Source organism: Myxocyprinus asiaticus, chromosome 39 (genome assembly GCF_019703515.2).
Source record: "Myxocyprinus asiaticus isolate MX2 ecotype Aquarium Trade chromosome 39, UBuf_Myxa_2, whole genome shotgun sequence".
Classification (NCBI taxonomy): Eukaryota; Metazoa; Chordata; class Actinopteri; order Cypriniformes; family Catostomidae; genus Myxocyprinus; species Myxocyprinus asiaticus.
This window is the reverse complement of record NC_059382.1, coordinates 7,402,578-7,424,883: the sequence shown is the minus strand read 5'-3', so window position 1 is coordinate 7,424,883 and position 22,306 is coordinate 7,402,578. Positions and strand designations below refer to the sequence as shown.

The window sequence follows — 22,306 nt, the reverse complement described above, 5'->3', positions numbered from 1 at the left end:
TTATCAAGTGAAAGAGCAAAAACAATACAATGTAATGGAAATGTGTATTTCTCCCTCTCTAAAAAAAAAGTGTTAACTGTATAATTTTTTACAGGAAAAAACATGACATGCAATATTAATGGAGGCGTTAACCAACTAAATGTTTACACCCCCACAATACGTCATGGAAGCATCAAATCAGGGGCTCATTGTGAAATAAATCACGGTATGTATACATAATGTACAAAAAATTTAGGGCACTGAAAATTTTACCTCCTTGTTGATTATTTTATATGTATTTTCAGCACAAGGTGAATATGAGGTTTCTTGTTCTGATGATAAAAAGCCCATTTGTTGTCACACACCGTGTGAGTGGGATCCAAATTTTCTCAATGCAACATGCCAAATGACAGGTAAGTGTAATAGCAAATACCAAATGTCATAACACACCTTTCCTTAGTCATTTGTAACAACTCAGTATTATAAACTGGCTTGCTTTAGGGAGGATTAATATAAGACCTACTGATTACTATTACTGATAATTGAATGTAGTACTTGAAATATTGTAATTTATTTATATAATTGTATTTAATATTGTTCAAATGGCATATTATGTGAACCCATTACAGATTTTCTTATTTTTAATTTCTTATATTTTAATTATAATTTTGTTACAGGAAAAAAAGATATTCAAAAAATGAATTGCACTTGTATTGGGGATAATGCAGAGCAGATGGTGCCATGTTTTATTAATATCCCTTGTCCACGCAAACCTAACAATGAAGTTTGTGTTTTGGAAACTGATGATAAATGCTATATTAATCAAGGTATGTTACACATTAAATATTTTCTGTTTTATTTATTATATTTGAAAATATAAATATTTACAATGTATTGTATATTTATAACACCTATTTGTTTGTTTTTTTGTTTTTGTTTTTAAATACACAAAAACACAAGCTTATTCATAATAACACTAGTAACAGTTTTTAGGCATGGAATATTTAGGCCTATTTTCATATTATTTACTGTCAGTTTTGCAGTAATTGAATGAGTGATTAATTCAACAATTTGCTAAGAAAACCTAAAATACATTAATCATTTTTCAAATTTCTATTAGGTTTATATAAATAATTTAACAAATTAACGTTAAATTATTACATATATTATTATTAATTAACTGTTGATGCCATCAAGCAGCATAAAAGTAATGAAATGAAAGTAAAATAAACAATGTGGCACTTCTGCTCTGTTGATTCTTTAATAAAAAATAAAAAAAAGGCAGGGCAGGAAAAAAAGAAGCAGGTCTAAATCCAGAAGAGACATGTCAAATTCCAAAATAAAATCCAGTACAAACAATAACATACACAGTGACTCTTTGTGGTCAATAAGCTTTTCCATTCCAGAAAAACCAGGAATGCATATCATCAGTTATTAGTAATTTTGCAAACACTAAAAATAACTGCAAACAAAATAACATATGTGTATATACAGATTTTCAAAAACTAAATGAGAAAGCATGCTTTGAAGAGTTTTGCCATTATCAAGGTGCTGAGAAATGTACTGTAATATGTTTTTAATGAATGAAATATTGGTGTTTGAGTCATAAGATTATTACTAGTCTTAATTTTATAAATGTTTTTTTTTTTTTTTTATTATTATTATTATTTTATTTTATTAATAGTAGAGGCAAAGGAGGGAAAACAAGAAGGACCAAAGGGCAACCAAGATATGAGACTTTCTAAAGCAAACAAAATTATTGACGTGAAAATATATTTATGTAAAAGCTCTGGAGCAAAACCATTTACATAAGTGTATGTTGACTGATTCCCCAAATCATGAGTTTTGTAGTATTCACAAGGCCATTGTCTCAATCCTGAGTTATATAGTTTTCATACTATACTAATCTTACTATTTTTGCAGTATTTTATAAATGGCAGAAATAGTAAAGGTAGTGTGGTAGTATTCCATTCAGTGTTTCGCAGGGTGAGTTCCATTCCAAAGTGCTCATCCTTACATCCTAATCCCTTTGAAGGCTTTGCCCTCCAAAGTGAGAGATTTGTTCAAAAATATCGGTCATTTGGAACAAACTTCAATGTAATTTTTCCAAGTCAAAGAAACCACAGTTACCATTGCAAAAAGGCTGATGCTAATAAACATCAATTGTACCTTATTATAATTCTTTACTAATGATTTTGCCCCCTCCCCCCACTGTTGACTACTTTCAGAATTTCAACCAAAAAGTAATGCGTAAAAACTTTTCAACTTAATGAAGAAATGTAACCTTCATGTTTTAAATATTTGTGTTTTATTTATTTTAATCAAAATTTAACCAGTGTAATGAATGTGGAGACAGATGAGGATCTAATTGCAGCTTTTAATTTAAACTCAAAACAAACACCAGAAACAAGAACCAATGGAAACAATAAACAAGAGAACCCAGAATACAAACACTACAGCCTTGAATGGACAAGAACCAGCAAAGACAAGGAGAACATGAGGGCAATATACACAAAGACTAACTAAGTATGTGAGACACAACTGGAAGCAATCAAAGGGAACCCAAGCGGAGACCACGGGGGATCAGGAGGCACTGGCAGTCAACCAGGAGTACATGGGGATGCCGACGGGCAACCAGGGCAGAGCGGGCGGATCAGCTGGAGGACATGGAAGACCCAGCAGGCGAGCTAGAGACCACAGGGGCTCCGGCGAGGCAACAAGTGACCACAGTGGATCCGGGGGGCCACTGGAGTGACAGCAAGGCCACTGGAGACACTGGTGGCGTGTAGCCAGTTGTGGGTGTAACTGACCGGGGAGCAAGGCCAGATGGGACTGATAGGGGATCAACTAGCATAGGGGACTCTGAGGTTGAGGTTGAGACGGTCGGGGACTCAGAGGGCCAGATCAAGGCATCCGGGAGCTCTGAGTGCCAGGTCAAGGCAGCTGGGACCACTCAGACCACTGAAGCTGGGACATCTGGGACCACCAAATCTGGGACCTTTGGGACAACCAAAGCAGGAACCACTGGTACCACCGAAGTTGGGATCACCAAAGCTGGGACCTCTGGGACTACTGAGGCTAAGAATGGAGGGGTCTCTGTCGTAGGGACCAATGGAGCGAGGAGCAGAGGAGCCTCTTTTGTGGGAATCTCTGAGACCACCAGGGTGAGGAACACAGAGATGCCAACTGTGGAGAAGGGGGAAGGCATCTCCACCATCACAAAAGGTGCTTATGCCTTTTTTACCCTCCTCTTCCTCTTCTTACTGCTCACCGCCTCTGGTGAAAGAGAGCTGGGTGCCGCAGTGGGAGTACTGCTTTACTCCACTGTGTATGGGGAAAACTCAACCTTAGAGCATAATCTACATAATACACCAGGGAGAGTTCATGTAACCGGCCCTGGTCACCCCGCTCCAAATGGGACTCGAACCGGCATCTCTGGCATGGGAGGCGGGTGTGCTAACAAGGAGGCTAAAGGCTACAGCCTCTAGCATCAGTCACTAGTGCACCTCTTGAGGTCAGGAGAGTGAAGTTTACACACTGCCCAGCTATCTACCAGCTGGCTCCCATTACACTCACCCCCCTAAACTTCACTCCCATTTGGGTCACGCCACCATTGTAACCGATCCTGGTCGCCCCACTCCGAACGGGACTCAAACCGGCATTTCCGGCGTGGGAGGTGGATGCGCTAACAAGGAGGCTAAAGGCTACAGCCTCTAGCATCAGTCACTAGTGCACCTCTTGAGGTCAGGAGAGTGAGGTTTACACACTGCCCAGCTATCTACCAGCTGGCTCCCATTACACTCACCCCCCTAAACCTCACTCCCATCCAGGTCATGGCACCATTGTAACCAGTCCTTCTCACCCCACTCCAAACAGGACTCGAACCGGCATCTCCGGCGTGGGAGATGGGTGCGCTAACAAGGAGGCTGAATGCTACAGTCTCTAGTGTCTGTCGCTAGTGCACCACTTGAGGTCAGGAAAGTGAGGTTTACACACTGCACAGCTATCTACCAGCTGGCTGTGTGTGTGTGTGTGTGCGTGTGCGCGTGTGCGCGCTACACACAGTTTTGGCAGTATGTGAAGGTCTCTGTATAATATCTGCAAATATTAACCCTATAAAGCTGTGCGTATTATATTTCATAAACGATTTTCTAAATACTCTACATCATCAACATGGTAAATATTTTGCTGAAACCCTGTTGTATGCAAAGTATTAGATGTCTACAGCCTCCCGGTGAAAGTTTCTGTACTTCTGGAAGTAGAAGACCTTGAAAAATGGGCACCTAAAATGATTGCTTTTATATTTTTATTCACATGTGTTTTTCAGGTGAAATCTTTGATGAGTTTGATAAAGTAACAATAATGTTTATTAACTCTTTGAGAGAGAGAGAGAGAGAGAGAGAGAGAGAGAGAGAGAGAGAGATCGAGATCTTGTGACACCCTTCACTCGAGAAGCTTCACAGCTGCATTGAAAACCAGCAGTATTTACCTCGGGTCAGATTTGACCCAAACATAATAGGTGTTGGTAAAAGTTTGACATTCCATAAATATAAACAAATATAATACAAAAAAACTATAATTTTTTTACGTATTCATTTTGTCAATATTGAGGATAACCTAAAAGCATTTTGACCAAACTTAAGATTAAATCTAGTTTTTCACTGTTTTTAGCTCTAAAATGGGTCAAAAATGACATGAACATAACAGGTGGGGTATTAGTAATACAATGATGCAGTCTAAACACAAGCGAACATTTATGTTCATTTTTATCTGATATTTTAAGTAGTATTAAAAGGAAATATTAAGAGTGGAAACAGGAAATCGTATGATAAAAAGAGTGGGACAAAATGTGGATTCAAACCGCAGTTGCTAGGACAACAGTACACAATCACACACCGTCTTTACACCCCATGCCACTGCAGCGACATCTGTTGGTTAGTTTGATGTATATTTCTGTGGTTCCACCAGACTATTAGGGTGAAAATAGCTGCACTGTGTGCCAGATGCTATTTACACCAGGGTGCAAATAGACACTCTGATGAAGAAAAGGCATACATTTAAAACATGTGACAATGTTTTCCCTTAAAACTGACAACATGCACAAACCAGATATTTATGAAAAATACCCTTGTCCTGGGAACAAAGTTTCAGTTAAAATCCACCTGAATGCATGAACGTAGGCTAGTTATTGTGTTCACTTTTTAACCCAAGAGCTTTAGCAAAAATACAATGATATTGAAATTTTTGTTTGGAAGATAGAATTCACAAAAATGTAGGACACCCAAAATATAAAACCACTGCTTGAGAAAATATACATTTGTGTTATTGGATTGACTTATAGTTACTTTGTGACAACCTATGATGAGCAGTAATTAAAAACCTGACTGATAAACTACAAGATTTGTACGTTGGCTGCGACTGAATTGATATACTGTCAGAGTTTGTTCTGCTTTTGATGAAGAACGTACTTCTCATCATTAAAGAAGTACGTTCTTTAGGTGTGCTGGTGTTGATCACAAAAATAATCTACACTAATTTTTGTTAAACATGTACAGTTTAATCAAAAGCAACAATTTTATTGATATACTTTACAGTGTATACAGCACTTACAGTTGAAAAGAGCCATCCATCTTGGAATTCTCGGACACTTTTTTAAAAGAAGCATTTTGAATGTGACGTCTCCACATCTCCCATCCCATTACGGAATAGTAAAGGGTCCAGTTGATGCACATTTAAAAATCTCACTGGATGTAGTAGGTTATCCAGGTATTTCTCACCAACTGTTTTATGAATACTGAGAATATAGACACCCTGCTCCATTGACATACTGCTTTTAGCATACTTTATAGATGAAGTTACTGTTTACAAACAAATGCAAGGTGGCGGCACTTCTGGGTCCATTGTTGACACGCAAGAAGAGACTTGCTGTGTGCTTCGTTTAAATTGGCCTGAAATTGCTCAAAGTAATATTTGTGTTGTTGAAACACCCCGTTTCCAAAAGATTAATGGAGATTTGTGCTTCTTTAAATTCCATCAGGATCAGTGGATCAGGACAAACTCAGGATTTGCCATAAATTATGGTATTTCACGAATCACTGTCATCATCACTTTGTTGACTCATTGTAGCTGGGTCATTGACAAATAATGTTTTCCCAGGGGATTAGAATCAGAAATCTTTTAAATATCAAGTTTAAAAAAAAAACACATGTGACAAGTTGGTATAAATGTAATCTTTGTGTCCATGTTGATTTCACAAATTTGTGAAAAACATTTAGATTTTATTTTTTTCAGATGTCTTGACGGAAACACTTGTTCAGTTATGTTTAGGAATTTTGTGCATTAATTTGACTTTTGACTTGAATTTTGAAGTTCAGTATGTTGCATTTTAACCCCATGTTGGCAACTGATATTGTAATAAGGTTCTTTTTAATGGAGCAAGTGTCTTTATCCATTAAAGAAAAAAACGTTTCATTATTTTATTCATTTATTTATTTGTTTTCCATGATGATGACATTCCTTTCCTGATAGCTAAAACAGTTTTTAGAATTTTTTAAGAGATTTCGCACTCACCCATCTCTCATTCACAGCTTTAGCGCTAGCAAGCAAACTATTTTTGAGAGAGCGAAGGGAAGAACTTATTGATAGATTTAAACTACTTGCAAGTTGCATCACACAGGGCATGCTTAGTGGATTAATTATTTGTTATTGTGTCAAAATACATTTAAATAATTATACTCAATTTAATATGATCAATCCTACTGGAGTTCTTGTGGGCCCCCTGGAATAATTACCACCTTTTCACCTAAAAAAACAAAAAAAACAACAACAAAAAAAAAAAACAATTACAATTTCATAAAAATATAAAATTATCTGAAATTTTTATAAAACTTCACACAGCCATTTTTTTAAGAAATCTGTTCTGCACTACTCATGCCAATTTTTGGAACTGGCAGGTTCCATTTGTGAAAATTTACTCCATTTTGTGTGACAACATGTCCTGCTATGTGTTCAGTGAACTGCATCTTTTTTTCCTGGGCAATAATTAGACAAGACTAAAAAAATTTTTTTTTTTTTTTAAACCTTACTCTAAGAAACATTCACTAAAGTAAAAAGTGTAACCGCTAGCCCTGATCTCCTCTATTTACTGATGCAAAATTAGCAGCTACCATACACTATAATAATACAATAAAAATTCTTCCATTCACCATACAGATACATTATATGGAGCAAGCATAAGAGAAATAAACAAATAAAATAAACAGCTGATTAGCAATAATAAAATACTAACTCAGTACATGATATACATTCATGTCCATTTAAAGTTCAATTAACCTTACTATACTTAAAATTAGATTCCATATTTTATTACATTTCAATGGTTGTCCCTTGATATTGTAAATACAATTATTTTTTTTATTTTTTTATTTTTCTGGGCGACTATGTGATAATAGTTCATTCAATTGTTTTATTGATGGTGCCTAAACTGATTTCCAATTTTGTAATATACACAACTTAGTAGCAGTAGTAAACATCAAAATAGTTTTCTGACTTTCCAAATCAACTTCACCTAATGTAATAAGCTTAAATACCCAACAAAACAAGTCGAGGACCCATTTCTACTGAGCACTTTAAAGTTGTTGACATGAATGTAAATATACCATTCCAAAATGTTTCTAATTTTCCACATTCTCAAAACATATCTCTGCATTCAAGAGACTGCACTGTAGACATCCTGATGATATATTGGATGTAAAAAATATATCAATTGTAAACATTGTAAAAAAAAAATTTTAGGGAGTGTAATATGTGCAGTGTATTAAGTTAAATTGTAGTAGTTTATGCTTTGTACTTACTAGTAATTTCTGAGTATTCATAAACTACTTTATCCCAAAATGGGGTATATGCAGTATGGTAAAATTTTCATATCCAAACAGATTATTACAATTTCTTAAACATCTATATATGTGGACTATAATCAGGTTTTTAGACAATTATACACTTTCTTTTGGGATTCTATATACATAATTGACTTTAATTGAATATTTATCATTTGTTGTTCTGTATGTACCCAAGAGAGAGAAGTCTCATTAATTTTAAACCTATACCAGATCAAATCAAATCAAATCAAATCACTTTTATTGTCACTCAACCATATACACAAGTGCAGTAGTGGGTGAAAGTCTTGGGTGCAGTTCCGAGCAACATAGTAGTCGTGACAGTGATGAGACATATACCAATTTACAATAAACATCAGATTTACACAACACAATTTTAAATCTAATATACACATAATTACACATAACACAATATACAAATAATAACATACAATGTACAGTATACAATACACACAATATAGAATACACATTATACAATATAAATAGTATACAGTCTATTTGTATATATAGATATTATGAAGCTGACAATCAAAATAATACTTATTTAAGTAATACTTAATTTAAAATTTGGTAAATTTAAACCACCTTTTTCATATGGGGATTGTAATATTGACAGTTTTACTCTGGGTTGTTTCTGTTTCTAAATAAACTTTGTTAACATTCTGTCTAGTGTTTTAAACACAACAGCGGGACATTTTTTTGGAAGTGATAACTCTACCTATTATAGACATGAAGATGTATCCATTGCAATAAATCTGCCTTTTTTTCATTAGTGGTTTGTAATTAAGATTGTACAGATCTTCTAATTTACTATTATATTAACACCAAGGTACTTTGAACCCTTGTAAATTCCATCTAAATTGTGAAAATATTTCATGATCATTAAAGCTTTTCTCTCAAGTGTAACACTTGAGACATTTGCCACTAGAGGCCGCTAGGAGGACTAAGACTTTTAGTTTGAAAACTGGTTGTCTGTTTTGGTTGTGTGTGTGTTCTCTGTGTTCCCCAAGATTAATCCCAGCTGTGACTTGTTATATGTGCCACAATTCTGCACGCACAAAGTTATATTTTGATGGCGTAATATGATATTTTTAGAGCACAAAAATGTTCTGTGTACGCAAACTTATACTTTGAGCGTGCAAAATTAAAATCATCAAAGATGACAATATTTGTCTGTTTAAATATGCAAATGACATGGCACTGGTTGGGTTAATGCAGAGAGTTGATGATAATGATTGACTGGAATGCTTATATAAGAACAAAATTAGTACTTTATTGCAATGGTGTCAAGAAACTGCTCTGTTGATAAATGACAACAAGACAAAAGAACTCATTATTCACAGACAAGGGGAATTTTAGTCTTTATGTCCGCCTGTAATAATTAATGACCAGGTTGTTCAAATGGTTGAAGAATTTAAATATCTCGGTATGATCATAGCTAATAATGTAAAATTTTCCAAAAATACAGATTCAATTTATAAGAGAGCAATACAAAGATTGTACCTTCTCAGAAAATTAAACGGCTTTAGTGTGTAAAGACGTTCTTCAAATGGTGTATACAAGTCTTGTGGAGAGTATTCTGTGTTACAACATTACATGCTGGTATGGAAATGTAGGGACCAGCAATAGGAGTAAATTAAACAGAATAGTAAATGACAAGTAAAATCATTGGAAGACCTCAGAAACAAATACACGAAATCTATACAACACTCACTAGAAGGAAAGCAATATTGATAGTAAATGACCCATCACACACTCTTTTTAATGAATTTGAAAACTGCCATCAGGAAGATGCTATAGAGTGCCTAGAGCAACAAATAATTATTTTAAGAGATCTTTTATTCCATTGTCAGTTATTTTATTAAATAAATACTTTTTTTTTCTCCCTTTTTGATGGTATACAATGGTTACCCACTTATCAGTACTGATGTATTTGATTTTATTGTAATAGTTTGCGAAAGGTACATAGTATGTATGTCTGTATGTATGCTTAAATTTTCTTGTGTACTTGTCTTTGTTTGGGGCCAAAGACAAATTTCCATGAAAATGGACAATACAGTTCACTTCAAACCTCAATTGTTTGAGACTGCAAAAAGTTTTAAAAAATAGAAAGAAATCCTTAGCATTGCATGATCCCAGGCTACTATATTTTGAAAAACTTACATTATAGTAATTACAGTATTCCTGATATGTCTATAATCCATGAGGTAAATATCTTTTGTAATGATAGCTGCATACAATATATAAAGTGTGTACTGAATTCAGAGCATTGTGGCTGTTGGCTCTTCTGCTGCATTTACACTGAGATGTTCATGGTTGCTGTAGCTATACCTCAACTGTCCAGTCGCAGAGCGCTTGTAAGCAGCTTCTAATTTGTGTGTGCAAAACATTTTTGTGCACTCAAAATATCATCTTTCGTGTGCAAAATAATTTTTTGCGCTCAAAATATCAACTTGCACACTCATCATTTTGCACGTTTAAAATACAATTTTGCGCTCGCATAATTTTGGCACATATATAACTCCATATTTGTTACCCTTGTTAAGTCTTCAGAATCAGCTTTATTGCCAAGTATGCTTACACATACAAGGAATTTATCTTGGTGACAGGAGCTTCCAGTGTACAACAATACAAAAACAGCAGCAAGACAGATAATAATAAAAAATTAAAAATAGTTATACACATACGTACATACACACACAGACACACACATACTTTACATACATACACATACGTAGTGCAGTCTAATACAAATCTGTTATCTGTTAGGTACAGTGCAAATACAAATCTGTTATGTACAGTGCAAATGTTTTTTTTCTTTTTTTTCTGAGGAATGAAATGGCAGAAGAGGTTGGATGTGTTGGATAAATATTAAAAAGACTAAACTGTGTATTGCACATAGTTATTGCTCAATGGGGCAGTTTAACTGTTCATGAGATGGATAGCCTGAGGGAAAAAACTGTTCCTGTGCCTGACGGTTCTGGTGCTCAGAGCTCTGAAGCGTCGGCCAGAAGGCAACAGTTCAACAGTTTTTCCTCAATCTGGAAGTGTATAGTTCTTGAAGGGGGAGCAGGGAGCAACCAATAATCCTCTCAGCAGTCTGAACTGTCCTTTGTAGTCTTCTGATGTCTGATTTCGTAGCTGAACCAAACCAGACAGTTATTGAAGTGCAGAGGACAGACTCAATGACTGCTGAGTAAAACTGTATAAGCAGTACCTGTGGCAGGTTGAACTTCCTCAACTGGCAAAGGAAGTACAACCTCTGCTGGGCCTTTTTCACAATGGAGTCAATGTGGGTCTCCCACTTCAGGTCCTGTGAGATGGTAGTGCCCAGGAACCTGAATGACTCCACTGCTGCCACAGTGCTGTTTAGAATGGTGAGGGGGGACAGTGTTGGGGTGCTTCTCCTAAAGTCCACAATCATCTCCACTGTTTTGAGCGTGTTCAGCTCAAGGTTGTTTTGACTGCACCAGACAGCCAGCTGTTCAACCTCCCTTCTGTATGCAGACTCATCGTCATCTCGGATGAGGCCGATGACAGTGGTGTCGTCTGCAAACTTCATGAGCTTGACAGAGGGGTCCTTGGCGATGCAGTCATTGGTGTAGAGGGAGAAGAGTAGTGGGGAGAGCACACATCCCTGGGGGGCACCAGTGCTGATTGTACAGGTGCTGGAAGTGAGTTTCCCCTGTCTCACAAGCTGCTGCCTGTCCATCAGAAAGCTGGTAATCCACTGACAGATAGACATGGGAATAGAGAGTTGGTGTAGTTTAGTCCGGAGAATAGCTGGGATGATGGTGTTGAAAGCCGAACTGAAGTCCACAAAAATGATCCTTGCATATGTCCCTGGTCTGTCCAGATGTTTCAGAATATGATGCAATCCCATGTTGACTGCATCATCCACAGACCCGTTTGCTCGATAAGCAAATTGAAGGGGATCTAGAAAGGGTCCAGTGATGTTCTTCAGGTGGGCCAACACCAGTCTCTCAAATGATTTCATGACCACAGACGTAAGGGCGACAGGTCTGTAGTCATTAAGTCCTGTGATTTTTGGTTTCTTTTGGACAGGAATAATGATTGAGCGTTTGAAGCTGCATGGGACTTCACACTGCTCCAGTGATCTATTGAAGATCTGTGTGAAGATGGGGGCCAGCTGGTTAGCACAGGATCAAAGACATGCTGGTGAGATGCCATCTGGGCCTGAAGCTTTCCTCGTCTTTTGTTTCCGAAAGACGCGGCTCACATCATCTTCGCAGATCTTAAGTGCAGGTTGAGTAGCAGGAAGGGGGAGGAGGGGGGTTGCAGGAGTTGTTGGTGTTTGTGTGAAGTGAAGGTCAGAGTGTGGGGTGTGAGATTGGGACTTTCAAATCTACAGTAGAACACATTTAAGTCGTCAGCCAGTTGTTGGTCCACCACAGGGTTGGGGGCAGGAGTCCTGTAATTTGTGAGCTGTTTCATGCCACTCCACACTGATGCAGGGTCGTTAGCTGAAAACTTGTTATCTTCTTTTAGCCACTCTGATTTCCTTGTTCAATGTGTTCCTGGCCTGATTGTATAAGACTTTATCCCCACCCCTGTAAGCATCCTCTTTGGCCAGACGAAGCTGCCTGAGTTCTGCTGTAAACCACAGTCTGTCATTGTTGAACTTTAAATAAGTCCTAGTAGGAATGCACATATCCTCACAGAAACTGATATATGATGTAACAGTATCTGTGAGCTCGTCCAGGTCTGTGGCTGCAGCCTCAAAAACACTCCAATCCGTGCAGTCAAAGCAGGCTTGTAGTTCCCGCTCTGCTTCATTGGTCCATCTCTTTACAGTCCTTACTACTGGCTTGGTTGATTTTAATTTCTGCCTGTAGGTTGGAAGAAGATGAACCAAACAGTGATCAGAGAGTCCCAAAGCTGCTCTAGAGACAGAGCGATATGCAACCTTTATTGTTGTGTAGCAATGATCCAGTATGTTCCTGTCTCTGGTGGGGCACGTAATGTGCTGTTTGTATTTGGGCAGTTCACGTGTGAGATTTGCTTTGTTAAAATCCCCAAGAATAATAATAACTCAGTCTGGGTATTGTTGTTCCGTGTCTGTGATTTGATCAGTCAGCTGTTGCAGCGCCGCATTCAAACACGCATTTGGCGCGATATACACACTCACCAGAATAAATGAGGAAAACTCCCGCGGCGAGTAGAAAGGCTTACAGTTAATAAAGAGCACTTTCAAATTAGGACAGCACATCTTCTTTAAGGTTGTTACATATGTACACCAACTTTCACTGATGTAAAAGCATGTTCCACCGCCTCTCGTTTTCCCCATTAGCTCCGCGATCAGTGTTGCCAACTTAGCGATTTTGTCGCTAGATTTAGTGACTTTTCAGTCCTCTTTAGCGACTTTTATTAAAAAAAAAAAGCACCTAGCGACAAATCTAGCAACTTTTTGGACAAACCTTTGCTACCTTCCATAGAAGAAAGTCACCAGTACTGCCCCACAAGCACGTGGTCTTGCTTTCCTGCCCGGACTCGAGGCACACCTCTCTCTGCGTCTACTCTGTTCAGTGAGACTGACAGAGAGAGAGAGGTGAGCAGGGAAGAAGATGGAGCAGCACAATCAGTTGACCGAACAGCAGCTGACATAGACATGAATGAGCTGCGCATGTGCAAACAGCGTTGTCAAGGACCAATCACGAATCTGTATTGTTTTTTTTTTTTTGTAAACATGCACATAGTTTTATTTTATTTTTTATTTTTTTGTAAACATGCACATAGTTTTTTTTTTTTATTTATTTATTTATTTTTTTTAAATATGCACATAGTGGTTTGTTTTGGCTGAGCGCTGTGTGAGAGAAAAGATAAGTTTCTTTCGCTTCTAACCTTCTCTCTGAGTGATTGATAGATATAGGGAATTAATAGGGTATTACAGTATGTACGGTAAGCACAGAGAAGCAAACACATGTAAAGGGCGGACACTATGCAAAATTCAAATGAGCGCGTTGACGTCACGAATATGCTTATTAGCGTATGACGTCATCTAGCCACATTTAGCGACTTTTCGAGCAGGCTTTAGCTACTTTCCATTGAAACTAGTTGGCAACACTGTCAGCGATGCGATCCGCTCTGAACAGCTGAAAGCCCGGCAGATGTAACGCGCTGTCCGGAATGGCTTCACTCAGTCAGGTTTCTGTGAAGCACAAGGCAACAGAGGTTGAAAAGTCCTTGTTTGTGCGGGTGAGGAGATGTTGTTCGTCCGTTTTGTTAGGAAGAGAGCGGAGATTCGCTAGATGAATGCTCGGCAGCGTTGTTCGAAAGCCCCGCCGACGGAGTTTGACCAGCGCGCCTGCTCGTCTCCCTCGCCTGCGTCTCATAGTGCGTTTAAACAACACTAAAATGTCTAGCAAAACGTCTGAATATTCAAACACTGGGAAAAGACTGTCTGGTATAATCTGTCGAATGTTCAGCAGTTCATCTCTGGTAAAACTGACTGGAAAAAGATTACTAAACGCAGGACAAACAAACAAAAATAACAAAACAATAGAAGCGCTCCACACCGAGGTTGCCAACCACGGCGCCATCATGATGGCTAAAATTATTTTAAAATATTTTTTATAATATAATAATACATAATGCATGTATAATACCCTCATGTTACCTTTGTCAGTTCTTTTTCCTTCATGGATGTAACAGTTTGTTCTGTGGTCATGTTTTGAGTTCTTAATGTATATTTCTCTGAGTTTTTATTAAAAAGCATGCACATTGATCCTCCTCTCGCCTTATTCCTGCAAATGTTACAACAGGTAATATTTTGCTTTTATCAAAATTAATCAGAGACGGCACTAAACTGCAGTATTTGGGAAAAACTCTGGTGCTGATTTATATGGTTCATTTATATACAGTATATCAATAGTTCATCAGAATATAAGGATATTTTACAGTCTATTTTGTTTTAGTGTTATGCCCTTAATATTAGGATTAGTTCTTACTGCCAGTGGTTTAATAGTCAATGCAAGTAACAGAGGAGAGAGAGGACATCCCTGTCTTGTTCATTGCCCTAATGTAAATATCTTAGAAAGATTTAGATTTTGTAATATTTCGGCTTTATTTTGGATTTAAATAAAATGTTGATATATTTTATAAAAACTCAGAATCATATTTTTGTATTTTATAAAAAGTCCAAAATTCATTTGATGTAATGTTTCTAATAAAAAAATCCCACTCAATCATATCAAAGGGTTTTTCAGTGTCCAAAACATAATTAGATTTTTCTACATTCTTGGATGAAAAATAACACGTAAATGCTTACTAATACTGTCTGAAATGTGTCTTTGTGGTATAAACCCAGTCTGGTCTTGATAAACTACTGTAACATTGACATAACAGTCTTATTGCCATAGACTAATAGGGTTCAAAACAGGGTTACTATGAATGCAAACTTTAATACAGTGAAAAAGACACAATGCAACTAAAGCCGAATCCCGGACATTTTCGCAAATTTAGAAATCCCGGCCGGACGCTTTTTTAAGGTCCGAAAAAGAGGACATGTCCGGCAAAAAGAGGACGTATACAATTTGAATACCTGTGTAAGGAAAATGAATGTGAAATGAATCACTCCACTGAAAGCAACAACTACCGTTGCAAATTCGATCATAGTGGTGTTTTTTTTTTTTATTTATTTATATTTTATTTTTTTTACATCGGAATGTTGAGTTTTTGTCTTTCTTTTGACTAATAATCTATTAAGTCAACTAAATTAAAATCACAACGAATATGTGTATATTTTAATAGCAAATACATAAATACTGACACCTGTGCCATCTTTGTTCAGTTTCACAAGCTATCAGGGAAAATGAGAAATTGCCAGTCAAAAGAGATCTAAAATGCACTGTGACACCTGCAGGTATGTTTGCTAGACCACAGCAAGGAGTGTTATTTCATGTAAATTTCAATAAAAACTTTAATTGTATTTATTTATTATATGCACATATTCAGGGGACATAAAAATCAAGCATTCCTTTGAAAATCCAGAGCCAGAACAAGCCATTCATTAACAGTCTTGTACATTCATGTGTAAAACAAAGTACAGTATAAAGGATTATTCAAAAAGGTTTTTAGGGGTATCCACAGTAATAAACAACATAAAAAGTCAGGGTTTAACAAATTCAGATTTTGATTTTGATTAATTTTTTTGCTGATAGAAAAGTGGCCTTGGACTTTATACTGACACCTATTGGTGAGGATGCATCATGCAAAAGGAAGAGTTTTCGGTTATGGATGCCACTGTAGATATGCCATATTTGCTGTCAGCCATGGTGATTCATTTATTCCATAAGCTATTAAGGAAAAATACTGACAACGTCATTGAAGAGCATCCCTCTGTTGTTTGCTGGGAATACAAAACATATTTTTAAAATATTTTTCTTTAAATTGTACAGTGGTACAGTGTTGTTAAATTGAGTGCGTGGATTTTTTTAAATTTGTTTTTTAATTGTATTTTTTTAGTTAAAGTGGAATTTGGAGACCCAAAACAAAGTGGTTTATCAGAAGGAGAGGGATCCCCTGAAAATACTGAAAAAAAGAATTGTGGTATGCCTTTTTTACTTCTTCTTTTTGCTTGTGGTTTTCATTTAAACTTTCAAAATGCTGAAATCCAGATTTTTTTCCTTAGTCACGTTTTTCTATATTAAACTATTTTATTTCAAACAGCAATTATGCCAATAATTCGATATTTCAAATAATCAAATGATTTGTTTTAAGTGTAACTTTTTATTGTTGTTTTTTTCATTGTTGTTCCTCTTCCTCATTGTATTATTTTTCTTCAGATTCACCATGGTTTTATTTGACAATATGCCTTGGAATTCTCTCAACTGTGCTATTGGTCTACATAGGTTGTGTAAGATGCACATTTTAAGTTTGAGTAATAGACCAGATATAATGGTCTTTCATAATCTAATCTGAATATGATTTTATACTATAATGTTATTGTGATATTATAATGATTAGTAATTGGTTACAATTTATAATGTGTTTTTACAGTATGAAATTTGACATTGTACAGAATATATAATGGTATTAAAATGAATACTTTTTACAGATTGGCAAAAGGAAGGGATGGAAAATATTGGTAAGTATGAAAAATCAAAAGATAAATATGTTAATTTAGGTATTCTCATTACTGTTCCCATATTCTCAGTTTCACAGGGTCAGTGGTTCTATTGTTTGCTGATACTCTGCAGAATTATTACTCAATTATGTTACATTAATTATAATAATTTCATTGAGAAATTGATTTAGGATTTATTTAAATTAAAATTAATATAAAAAATAAATTTACATTGAAGCTTTTAAAAAATGTAATGTAAATTAAGCAAGGAAAAGTATTAGTGTATTCAGTACACTGTAAAAATTTTATATATATATATATATATATATATATATATATATATATATATACAGTTTATGCATTTTGCCTTAACACTGAAGTTAATGCTTTCCCCCCTTAAATTCTAGAATATATGCAGTAATGATCAAGGTAAGACTATTTTTGAGATATTATGCTTTATACGTGGACAATGTCTCATTAGGATGAGTCTAATGAATATCATTGATACTGGTCATTTCAAGATTCTAGTAAATCCATGTCTGTGTGAGCCAGTTAGCAGCTATAAATTTACAGGAAAACAACTGCAACCCCAAAAAGCATGTAAATCACTCCCTCTGTAAAACATACAATTTTTGTATTGCATATACACATTTTTATACCATGATCAATGGAAACATGTAAATTCTTCATACTGTAACCCCCCAGTGTTCAAGCCAAATCTATGCCCTTGATTATCACCAATGAATAATTATTTTCCTGCCATTGATAGACAGTAACAGTCATGCTGATGACTCTGTTGAAGGAATATTCAAGGTTCAATACAAGTTAAGCTCATTTAACAGAATTTGTGCCATAATGTTGATTACCACAAAAATTAATTTCGAATCGTCCCTCCTTTTCTTTAAATAAAGCAAAAATCAAGGTATCAGTGAGACACTTACAAGGAAAGTGAATTGGGGCATTTTTTTGAGGGTTTAAATGCAGAAATATGAAGCTTATTATTTTAAAAAGCACTTGCATTAATTCTTCTGTTAAATCTCATGTATTATTTGAGCTGTATAGTTTAAATCGTCATTTTTACAGTCATTTTATATAGGGTTTGTGATTACATCGTCATGGTAACAAAGTTGTAAAATTGGCTATAACTTTACGCAGAAAATGTTAGTAAGCCATTTTATCACACTATAATCATATTTACATGCATATTCTTTGTCTTGTGGTGATATTTTTGAAACAGCGAGTCATCTCAATGTTCAAAAATTCATCCACATTCACTTCCATTGTAGGTACCTCACTGGAAACAAGGGCTATGCTTTCTTAAAGAAAAGGAAGGACATGTTGATGTAAATATTTGTGGCAATCAAAATTATGCTGTAATCATTGCCAAACAGGTTTTAATTAAATTAAATGAAGAATATTCCTTCAAACAGGATCTCACCACTAATCTCACCCAGGGTTACTAAAAATAAACCTATGTCATAACAAAACATTACATAATTAACATTAAACAGAACTTGAAACATAACTATAACCTCCAATTAATTTTAAATGTAAATTAATAACACCCCCAAACAGTCCCAAAAACCTGCACAGATGTATCTAATTAATTATGCATAGACAACAGCCAATAGCAAGTCCCCTAGTATAAACAACAACAGAGGTTACATGGTTATCCTGGACTACAATTCGATGTAGTTTTAGCACCTGACATTCATTTAAATAGATGAATGCGCCATTTTGCCCTTTGCACTAAGAAAAGTGAAAAAAATACAGACGTCTGATTGGTCTGCCACTGACCTACCAAAGCCCTGGACCATGAAAAATAATAATAAAAAAAAAAAAAAAAAAAAAATTAAAAAAATCCCCCGGACCATGAATAAAAAAAAAGAGCTCTGGACTATGAATAAAATAAATAAATAAATAAGCCCCTGGGCATGAACGTGATGGGAGAAAGGTGCCTCTGGTTGTTCCTTGCAGGGTACTCATCCTTACAGGCTCCATTTGTTTAAGATTAGGGTGAGGGTGAGGGTGAGGGTGAGGGTGAGGGTGGGGTTAGGGCATCTGCTGCCTCACAGAAACAAACTGAGTGGTTTTGTGGTTATTCTTCTTTTGAGGGAAATTTGTCTTAATTCACAATAAGACAAGACTGATATCAAAGATCAGTCATAAAGTCAAATATTGCTTTGGATCCTATTATTGGGGATGAGGAAATAACTTTAACTCTTACTTCTTCAAGTCACACAATGTCGAATACAATATGCTGCTTTAAAATTGGTATAAAACACAGGGCATATTATCCTCGTTTAACTTTGTTAAATGCAGACACAAACAATAAAATATTTATTGACTTTATTAATTTATACTCATATACTTGTGCAACTGTGCTGAAACTCATACAAGGTAGCAGCACAATACACAGATTAGTGCACAGAATGTGTGGTCTGGCATAGTGGATAAAGGCAGAGTTTTTTAACAAAAGTAACTGTCAGTATCTGGTGTGGCCACCAGCTGCATTAAGTACTGCAGTGCATCTCCTCCTCATGGACTGCGTCAAATTTGCCAGTTCTTGCTGTAAGATGTTACCCTACTCTTCCATCAAGGCACTTGCAAGTTCCCGGACATTTCTGGGGGGAATGGCCCTAGCTCTCACCCTCCAATCTAACAGGTCACTAATGTGCTCAATGTGATTGAGATCCAGGCTCTTCGCTGGCCATGGCAGAACACTGACATTCCTGTCTTGCAGGAAATCACACAAAGAACAAGCAGTATGGCTGGTGGCATTGTCATGCTGGAGGGTCATGTCAGGATGAGCCTGCAGGAAGGGTACCACATTAGGGAGGAGGGTGTCTTCCCTGTAATGCACAGCGTTGAGATTGCCTGCAATGACAACAAGCTCAGTCCGATGATGCTGTGACACACCGCCCCAGACCATGACAGACCCTCCACCTCCAAATTGATCCCACTCCAGAGTACAGGCCTCAGTGTAACGCTCATTCCTTCGATGATAAACGCGAGTTCGACCATAACCCCTGGTGAGACAAAACCGTGACTCGTCAGTGAAGAGCACTTTTTGCTAGTCTTGTCTGGTCCAGCGAAGGTGGGTTTGTGCCCATAGGTGACGCTGTTGCCGGTGATGTCTGGTAAGGACCTGCCTTACAACAAGCCTACAAGCCCTCAGTCAAGCCTCTCTCAGCCTAGTGCGGACAGTCTGAGCACTGATGGAGGGATTGTGCATTCCTGGTGTAACTCGGGCAGTTGTTGTTGCCATCCTGTTCCTGTCGTGCAGGTGTGATATTCGGATGTACCGATCCTGTGCAGGTGTTGTTACATGTGGTCTGCCACTGCGAGGATGATCAGCTGTCCTTCCTGTCTCCTTGTAGTGCTATCTTAGGCGTCTCACAGTACAGACATTGCAATTTATTGCCCTGGCCACATCTGCTGTCCACATGCCTCCATGCAGCATGCCTAAGGCGTGTTCATGCAGATGAGCAGGGACCCTGGGCATCTTTCTTTTGGTGTTTTTCAGAGTCAGTAGAAAGGTCTCTTTAGTGTCCTAAGTTTTATAACTGTGACCTTAATTGCCTACCATCTGTAAGCTGTTAGTGTCTTAATGACCGTTCCACAGTGCGTGTTCATTAATTGTTTAAGGTTCATTGAACAAGCATGGAAAACATTGTTTAAACCCTTTACAATAAAGATCTGTAAAGTTATTTGGATTTTTACAAAATTATCTTTAAAATAAAGTGTCCTGAAAAGGGGATGTTTCTTTTTTTGCCGAGTTTAGTTAAAAGATTCAAGGAATCTGGTCAAATCTCGGTGCGTAAAGGGCAATGCAGAAAACCACTTCTGAATGCACGTTATCGCTGATCCCTCAGACGTCACTGTCTTAAAAAACATCATTCATCTGTAATGGATGTCATGAACATGGGCTTGGAATAACTTTAGTAAACCTTTGCTAGTCAACACCATTTGCCGCTGCATCGACAGATGCAAGTTAAGACTTTACTGTGTAAAGCAGAAGCCATACATCAACACTGTCCAGAAGCACTGCTGACTTCTCTGGGCTCAGTCTCATCTTAGATAGAAAGTAAAACAGTGGAACCATGTTTTTTGGTCCGATGAGTCCACATTTCAAATAGTTTTTGAAAAACATAGCCGTCGTGTTCTCCGGGCCAAAAAGGAAAAGGACTATCCAAGCTGTTATCAGCGTCAGGTCCAAAAGCCAGTGTCTATATGGGCCAGGGGTGTGTCAGTGCCCATGGCATGGGTAACTCACACATCTGTGAGGGCACCATAAATGCAGACAGATATGTACAAATTTTGGAGCAACATATACTGCCATCCAGCACCATCTTTTCCAGGGATGTCCCGGAATTTTCAGCAGGACAACTTCAAACCACATACTGGCCGAATCAGAGAGTGCAGGTGCTAGATTGGCCTGTCTGCAGTCCTGACCATCTCCAATTGAGAATGTGTGGTGCATTATGAAGCGCACAATACGGCAACGAAGACCCCATACAATTGTGCAGCTGAAGAGCTGCATAATGGAGGAATGGGGGGAAATTCCACTTTTTAAACTTAACAAACTTGTGTCTTCAGTGCCTAAATTCTTAATAAGTGTTATTAGAAGAAATGGTGATGTTTCACAGTGGTAAATACTTGACTGTCTCAAATTTTTTTGAGCATGTTGCAATCATTTGATTTGAAATTACTGTATATTTTCAAAAAACTATGAAATTCACAAGGTAAAACAGCATATGATGTTTAGTTGTAGTGCTTTCAATATAGCAAAGGGTGAATATAATTTACAAATCACTTCTTTTTGTTATTACCATTTTTCATACTGTCCCAACTTTTTCGGAATATATCATCCAGTGATGGCTAGAGTACAAATATTTGTCCTTTGATAATGATTTGGTACGAATTTAATGGAAAACTATGCAAGTTGGCAGTGGTGTATGCGTACCTTCATAGAAAATAATTGTTTTGAATTTTAGAACATGCCATGTCATCCTCCAGATGCATCTGGTTTGCGACCTCCTTTAATTTACTTTGCCGCCTACACTTTATTAAAGTTGCATTGAGAAAAATGTTTGAAGAGAAAAAGACTATTGTGCAATGAGCAGCCTTATGTATACAGTATCTGAAAAAAATGCGATACTGAATATATCGATATTCATCAGGAAAATGTTCTGATTATCAATGCGTGAAAAAGGTATCGATCTCAAACCTAAAAGTCATTGTTGTTGTTGTGCCTTTAGTGTATTCCACCACAAAACTGTAGTCCACAGAACAAGGAACATACAACACCTTTCATAAAAATGTAGGTATAATACTGTGAATCTAT

At 36.8% G+C, this 22,306-nt stretch overlaps 1 protein-coding gene across 4 annotated transcripts in view; it reads left to right on the top strand.

Annotated features, from left to right (window-relative positions):
• Positions 1-22,306, top strand: part of LOC127429860 (uncharacterized) — a 33,000-nt gene that overhangs the window by 8,814 nt on the left and 1,880 nt on the right. Inside the window, exons 4-11 of one of the 4 annotated variants that reach the window (XM_051679165.1) lie at positions 95-205; positions 285-392; positions 657-806; positions 15,685-15,756; positions 16,359-16,442; positions 16,679-16,744; positions 16,951-16,980; positions 17,367-17,388. In XM_051679165.1, coding sequence (XP_051535125.1) covers positions 95-205; positions 285-392; positions 657-806; positions 15,685-15,756; positions 16,359-16,442; positions 16,679-16,744; positions 16,951-16,980; positions 17,367-17,380 — 635 coding nt within the window. In that variant the 3' untranslated portion in view covers positions 17,381-17,388. Of the gene's footprint in view, positions 1-94; positions 206-284; positions 393-656; positions 807-15,684; positions 15,757-16,358; positions 16,443-16,678; positions 16,750-16,950; positions 16,981-17,366; positions 17,389-22,306 lie in introns of all 4 variants that reach the window. The other 3 variants (XM_051679162.1, XM_051679163.1, XM_051679166.1) reach the window with 3 other exon arrangements.